Here is a 7572-nt window from a genome sequence, read left to right as displayed (position 1 = left end):
AGCAAACAGGTAGCAATTCATTATTGTCCTGTGCATTTTGTGCAAAGTTTGCAAATTAATTGATCACATCTGATTTACAAAGCCAAAGATTACAGAAAAGGAAAAAATATGAACAGTCAAGGCTAAACCACTCCTTTGTTTATTTGTGTAACATTCACGTTATTCCCATGAGTGTGTGCGTGCGTGTGTGTGTATGTGTGTGAAGGGAAGAGAGGGGGCAGGTACCAGCCTGCGAGCCCCTCCTCCACACAGCCACGGTGCGCCTCTGTTCCAATGGAAACAGGTGGGAACCCCGGGCTCCTCCAATCACACCCTCCCTCCACGCGGGAGGGGGGGAGTCCAGGGCAGGAGGCAGGACCCAACCAACTTCCACACTCACCACAGGAAAAGTCGGGAAAACACATCTGTCCCCACGCACGTCGCAGTTTCTGCTGGCCTGAATGTGTTTTAAACGCTGTTCCGGTGAACGTTAGCTGGTCAGCAGTGTGTCGGAGCGCCGGTGAAGTAGTTGCCGCCACTTGGCCGCTGTTGAGTGCGGTGTAGCAGCATTGCAATGCCGGGACGGTTCGCTGCGATGGAGAACATGCACTAACCGGATTTGAAACTGTTTTTCTTGGATTACCCCCTGTTAAACCGACCCGGTTCGTTTGTCGCACATATTTAATTGCTTCCTCTCGTAGTGTGGAGTAGTGAATTCTTTGAAAATGCCTGCAAAAACCAAGTACAACCTCGTTGATGATGGGCATGATTTGAGGATCCCGTTGCACAACGAGGAAGCATTCCAGCATGGGATCAACTTCGAGGCAAAGGTAAATTAACAAGCAACTAAAGCTAAATTGAAGAAAAATAGGAAATGTAAAATGTATTTTCGTATGTCGAATTCGTTTTAAAACCCCGTTAAAATAAACAACACTGTAATTACACACTGTAAAGATACTGTAAACAGGTTAAGCTGATTGTAATATCGTGTGACAACTCTTTTGGCACCGAAATCCACAGACCGGGCTAACGTTAGCTAGTTAAGTAGTTAGCTAGTTGAGAGTTTGAAGTTGCGCAGAGATAATTATTCACTTAGGTGGACTCTTTTGCCGTTTGAGTGAATAAAAACAACTGAATATCGACTTTTTATGTCACTAATTTGTTGCACCTGTCACATTTCACCTCCCTGATAACAGTACATCGGCAGTCTGGATGTGACACGGCCGAGCAGCCGAGTAGAGATTGTGGCTGCTATGAGAAGAATACGGGTGAGTTGAACATTACCAAACTCCATTTGAAATCGTGCAAGTTTTCATGTCCTCGCGTCTCAGCGCATTAGCATGCTTGGTAAATACAACATGAGGTGTTTTTAGATTGGCTGTGGTTCTCTGATATATTCGGCATATGTGTAGTTAACTAAATAGCAAGTTATATGAGGAAAGTGTCAACTTTTTGAATGGGTTTGCTGTCCACTCAGGTAAAGCTAATTTTGATGGGATACTGGGAAAACATGTTAATTGAAACTCTATTAAGGTGTATGGTGGTTGTTTTTTTTTATTCTGATGCCTAATTAAAGAGAACGTTATAATTGTTTGAGTATAACGGTTGCTTTCGGGGAATTTTGCCAACTAATCCTGATTGAATTGATATTGAGATATTTACATTTTTGCATGCTAAATGCAGGACTTAATGTATTGAATAATGGTTGGACTAGTTGATGACCTTTATGTGATGCCTCAGGGAATGGCACAGCACATCAAAATTAAGTATTAAGTGATGTGAATCTGATGATTGGACTCACTGACTACAGTGTTATCATTTAGATATTGACAGTATGAATGCTAGTAATGAAAGCACATCAGAGTTTAAAGGTGCAGACTTTGCACAGTCTCAGGCTTGGTCCGCCTGTTGGGAGGTTTGGTCTCCCCATGAGCTCCATCAAGTTTTCTTTGAAGCAATGCATTAGAGTGTGATCCCTTACCCCCCCCCCTTTCTGCTGTGTAAACTGAAGATTTACAGCTTTTTCAGCTCCAGAAAGTAGACTTAATCTTAATCAGTGTGTCTGTCAGCTTGGCAGCACTTGGCTTAGCAACCTAATATAGGTTGTGCCAGCGGTGTAGAGGTATTTCAGGATTATGGTGATGAACTGGTAGGTGTGCTGTGATTAATTGATGATACCTTCAAAACCCCACACGTGGGCACAGGGCTGCACAGGCAACACAAGCACACATTTCATTTGCAATTTATTACCTAATAATTTTGAATATGTTTGAGAGCAAAACATACAGCAAACATAGATTAGTAACAATGCCAGTGCCAGTGGGAATGTGCCCTGTATCTGCGTGGTTGTTGAAGTAATTTGTTGAAGATAATTCCAGCATGACACCCACTCTCGGATACATGTGGGTGACAAAGTTAAGCATAAGGTGCAAAATGTTCTTATTGCCCTTTTGTGGGAAGCGACCCACTCCTATAAAGTCGACCTCCCAGTGTGCTGCCATGGCAGCTGTTGTTGTTGGCAGGAGAAGGCTTTGGTTTGGCTCCTCCAGTGTGAAAATGGTCTGACACTGGCTTGACAACACAATGGAGGGAAACCACAGGTATCTAGATTGGAGGAGAGGTTGCACTGGAAAGCATGGGAGTAGTGGAGGAGCTCAAGAAGGCATTTGTTTGACTTAGGTAGCAAATAAGCCCAAACAATCCAAACTGGATGTTGATTTAAGAAAAAAGTGGAGAAAATAAAATCTTAACGGAGGGCAATAACTTGTTTTGGTATAGGAACAGTAATTGAGTAGTAGCTCAACTCCTCACTTCTCTTAACTGGCAGGTAGGGGACTCACATGTTGCGCAAAAGTGACGCAACTGAAAACAATAAGCCTAACCCTCTGTTGCAGGCCACATTTTGGCTGTTGTGGCTCAAAGCTGATATCAATAGAAAAGTTTGATAAAGTCTGCTCGTTTTTTGTTAACTTGCATCCATCTTGACTCTAAGGGAACCAGGAGGGACAATTCCATCAGGTAAAACTAGCTGCCATGGCTGTGTCAAAACAGACATGGAGTGGGTTTTTATTAGACTCTGGGAAGCTTCTGAAACACGCTGTGGCGCATCTGCTGGAATTGTCTAGAGTGGCTGCAGTTAGCTTGGTGACTGCCTGATGGAGGTCTGCATTCACCTGAGTGTACTTTTCTAGTATTAAGTCATTTTTGATATGTTATGTGATAATTTTTGGTAATAAACTAAAACAACAAATGTTACCTGTCGCACCATACACAACCTGAATGCTCATTGGATTATACTTGAATCTGGCACATAAAATTAGCACATTATGTAGCATGATGACTACAACCAAAGACATCAAAATTGCTCCGCTGTGCTGTGGTGTCACCATGGTTCATGCAGTTCATTACAATTTCCAAGAATTCCCACAATTTGTGGTCCTTCTTGAGTTGGGTGTTCATAGAAACAATGCCAACTGGTTTATGTAGGACTGAAGCATTAAAAAAAGAGGCTTTAGTCAGAAACATTATCGTTAATGCTCTCTATAGCCCTGGATGTGTTTACCATGAAGCAGCTCCAGAAAGTGCTTGGGAAGTGGTTGCTGACAAAGCATGGTGAAGGCACAGATCAGAGGCTTCTACTCTAATCTGTTGAATGAGCAGGAATATACAGGTACATATAACAATGACACAGTAGGCCATGTTACACACAGGGAAACATGACAGCTTTCAATACACAGGTTTTTCTTATGATGGTGAACAGAAAGAAATATAAGGCTTTCCTACACTTTGGCACACCTGTTTAGTTGCTACAAGGAAGGGATTTAAACTTTTAGATTCAGAAAAGATGTTCAGTTATTTAGTCTAGACATCTTTTCAATTGGCAGAGGCTTAATGTAGCTGCAGAGGTTTTTGAAAAGTTCTTCCCTTTTTGGCAGCGTCAAGCACTGCCTTTGCTTACCACTTTCAGAGTGCTTCAGGGACAATGAAGTGAGGACAAACTCGTCTAGTTTCTAGTTTGCACTCCCATGTAACTTTTGATGCCTTGTGGAGTTTCTGAAAAGAAAGTTTGGTAAAGTGATGCTTCCCACAGTGTCTGGTCTTTTCCAAGATTTCTATCAGCCCTCTCTTTCTGCACAGTCAGTCAGAGCTATGCTGGTTGCCAGGCAGCCAGGGTTGATGTATGGTGTCATTGTTCATTGTGTGTGCATGAGTCACCTGTAAGCCGGTAGTAGATAACAAACTAATGACATGGCAAAGCAGGAAATAGCCCCTACAGTGGAGCAATACGTGCACCGCTGCAGAATCTAGTGTAGTTTGATGATCTAACACACATTTTGTGTTGTGCATGTGACTCTTAAATGATTAATGACTCGTCCAAGAAGTAAATTAGGAAACATAGCTTATCACAGATGGAAAAACAATTCATGCTTTACTTAGTTAACTCCCCTGCTAGCAGAAAATATGTATTGCTTAAAAAGTTTGGTTTATCAGTTCATCAAGTAAAATTGAGTTATTCTTTTTTTCTGTTTAGGACTGAAAATCATGATTATTTTTCTTATATATTAGCTCTTTTGTTTGTTTTTGTTTTGGCAATTTTTTGATTAATCAGTTTATCATTTAATATTTAACGGGTGATGTGTGGCATTTCTGCACAGTAGTTTAATTCTCTGTCTACAATCTAATCAATTGATGGAGTAATTATTTCAGTGCTGTTGTTTTTCATATTTTGACTGTTAAAGGATATGAATCATCTGAAGGAGCTTTAGATAGAGAGAATGTCCGCCATTAAGCCATTTTATCTTGCTCTGTTCTCGCTGTCAGCTGAAGTCCACACTAAGACGAACATGCTGTGTAATGTAAAGGTCCTTATAAATTAAATTTATTATCATTATCTGGCAAAGTCTGGTAGCAGCTTATCTGGTTAAAAAGAGAGGAGACATTTACAGTGAATTAAAGGGATTAATTTCTCATTAATCTGTCTTTGCTGGGTTAACTGACTGTAGGAAGATTGAGCAGCATGGGATGAGAAGATTAGATGTGTCTGAGGAAACGTGTGAGGAGACTGAAAGAGCACAGCGGTGCTGCTGGAGTGGGGAAAAAGAGAGAAATAGAAAAGCTTTGTCCATCCCCTCAGCTGCCAGGCTGCACAGTTGGGACCAGAGCCTTTGTGTGTTCACTGGGCAGCTATTTTAACACCAATTAACTGTTATGGAAGTTCATTAATCTGGGTGTCAGTGCACCCTTTAGTGTCCTGTCTTAACCCTTTTCATGAGCTGTGCAGTTAGATCTAGAGTGCAGCAATGGTCAGGAGATAGTATTAGCATTTAATAATGCATAATTAGAGCTGATAATAACATTGGTTGGTGAAGTGGCTGGTGGGGAGCCATGGTTTGTTACGGTGGTGATTGCCACACATTTCTATGGCTCTGGTGATGTATGCTTATCTACCACAAAGGCCCCCAGTCTCAACAATTATAATTATGGTATTGCCATGCATCTTGAAATAGTAAATCACCTTGACATTGAAATGACATCTTAATTAGTTAGTAATGGGGTTTTTGTTTTGGCTGATCCACTGTCTTATAAATATCTAACAGACTTGGCTACTTTATCATGACAAAATCCCTTAAATCAGAATTAATATGTCTAGAATAATCAGTATAATGACTTTTAATTTACTAGATCTGAAACCAATAAAAGCTTATGGACTGGATTATTTTCTAACCAACTTTACAAAAACAATAGATATATAGGGATGTTAAAAAGACAAAAAGAAATGTAATTCAAGTGACTGTGTGGTGTTTTGGCTTGACAAAGTAGTGATATTAAATACTTACAAATTCTTTTTTTTATTAGGGCAAGTGGGGTTGGGGCATCGTCCATCGCCAGTGGTTGTCAGTCATCAACCACTGAGCCCAACATCGTGTTAGAAAGCAACCGCGTCCATACCAACACCTTGCACGTGTTTGGGGTGGCAGTAATTGCTGTCATTCAGCCTAAAAAAGTAAGTTCTGTTAAACACAGAATGAACTGTAGGCTGCTAGATGGGTGAAGTGGTACCTTTTTAGCAAAGTTTATGAATGTTCATCACTGATTTATATCCATTCACATCTGCTAGACTTCATTTCATTTCACAGGTAAATATAAGTATATGACCAGTTCTGGCAGGCAGGTCAAAAGTGACAAAGTGTTCCGAATAAATATGCTATTAATAACTTACAGAAACATTGCATGCCATAGTCAACCTTCTACCTTATCTTCCCTTTTCTCTTGTCTCTGTCTCTGTCTCTGTCCTTACAATTGCGCTACTTAAATTCATAAAACTGGCAGTTTGTGGTCCAACAATAACATAATCATTAGTTGCAATGTTTCTCTGTGAACATTGTCATATGCCAATTTGGTTGACATTGCTCAACCCTACATTTTTGAGAAAAATTGAGATTTTTCTTTTTTAACAAGGAATTTTTATGAAATTTAAATGATGTAATATCAATAAATCATCCATCTTGCCAAACTGTCCCTTATTGAGAGGTAGTAATTGTGGTGAGGCAGTACTGTGACAGCAAAACTTGGTGACTCAGTGAAGTAATTACATGGCTGTTAGTGCTTTTTACTTAGACTTTGCATATTGTTCTTTATTTACTATTTGTCTGGAGTTTGTCTGGAATTTATAATGGCATCCTTTATTTTATTTGTAAGTCTTCACAAAGATGTTTGAATATATAACCAGTGGGTAATAGACAGATAATCATTAAGATAAGAAAAATGGAAACAAAGAGGAAAAATAAATGAAATGGAAAGATAATAATGATGTTGATAAAGGTAAGGTGACTATCATGATAAATAGAATAATAAAGTAAAAATGACATCTGTAGTGTTGTTTCATTTTGGCATTCGTCTCACATACAATATATCCCTTTAATTAGTGGCTGCTGGTGTTAACCTACCTCAGTTTGATTGATGCCAGCAAGAGCCAGAAGCTGTCCAATCAATCCACCCCGATTAATAAAGTGCCTCTCAGCAGAGATGTTTTGCATTAAGTAAGAAAGACCTCCAAACTCTCCTTTATCAGTTATCTACGAGACTGCTGTTGAGTGTGGTGCTTTTTATCCCCCTTACTTTATGATAAATGCATTTCATGACCCTACAGCTCTGTCATACTCTGCAGCCTCTTTATGATTATTCTCTACAGCAAGGATATTGGTGGGAAATTTGGGTTATAGGTATTTTTTATGGACATATATTTGTGTGTGTTGCTAGGTAACTAATTTACTCTAAAATTCACTGAGAAGTGGTACCATCCATTTTTAAAAAAAAGTAACAGCAGAAAATGTTTTTTTTAAGGACCAACATTACTGTGAAATATGTCCACAATCACAGTTCATGTGGCCAAAAACGTAATGGGAACACTGCCAACCCCAGTTTATTAAGAGTTTGGCAAACTTGGCTGCTATTCTCCGTACATGCCTGTGTGCGGTCCTCACCTCACCACAGCAACAGTGGAATAAAACCTCTGTCTGTTACACACATCTGAGTAACAGATGAGGCTGAGTCTTTCAGACGAATAACGCCGTAGACTTAATACTGTGATGT

General features: G+C 39.9%; 1 protein-coding gene across 3 annotated transcripts in view; it reads left to right on the top strand.

Annotated features, from left to right (window-relative positions):
• The first annotated feature begins 305 nt into the window (after positions 1–305).
• nos1apa (nitric oxide synthase 1 (neuronal) adaptor protein a) overlaps positions 306–7572 on the top strand; it is a 259106-nt gene continuing 251839 nt past the window's right edge. The window contains exons 1-2 of one of the 3 annotated variants that reach the window (XM_088077451.1): positions 306–809; positions 1176–1247. In XM_088077451.1, coding sequence (XP_087933577.1) covers positions 705–809; positions 1176–1247 — 177 coding nt within the window. In that variant the 5' untranslated portion in view covers positions 306–704. The remainder of the gene's footprint in view (positions 810–1175; positions 1248–7572) is intronic. The other 2 variants (XM_042513910.2, XM_042513916.2) reach the window with 2 other exon arrangements.

This window comes from Plectropomus leopardus, chromosome 5 (assembly GCF_026936395.1).
Source record: "Plectropomus leopardus strain MGB_pleo_1.0 chromosome 5, ASM2693639v1, whole genome shotgun sequence".
Classification (NCBI taxonomy): domain Eukaryota; kingdom Metazoa; phylum Chordata; class Actinopteri; order Perciformes; family Serranidae; genus Plectropomus; species Plectropomus leopardus.
Note: the sequence above shows the minus strand (reverse complement) of the source record. Positions and strands in the feature narration are given on the sequence as shown.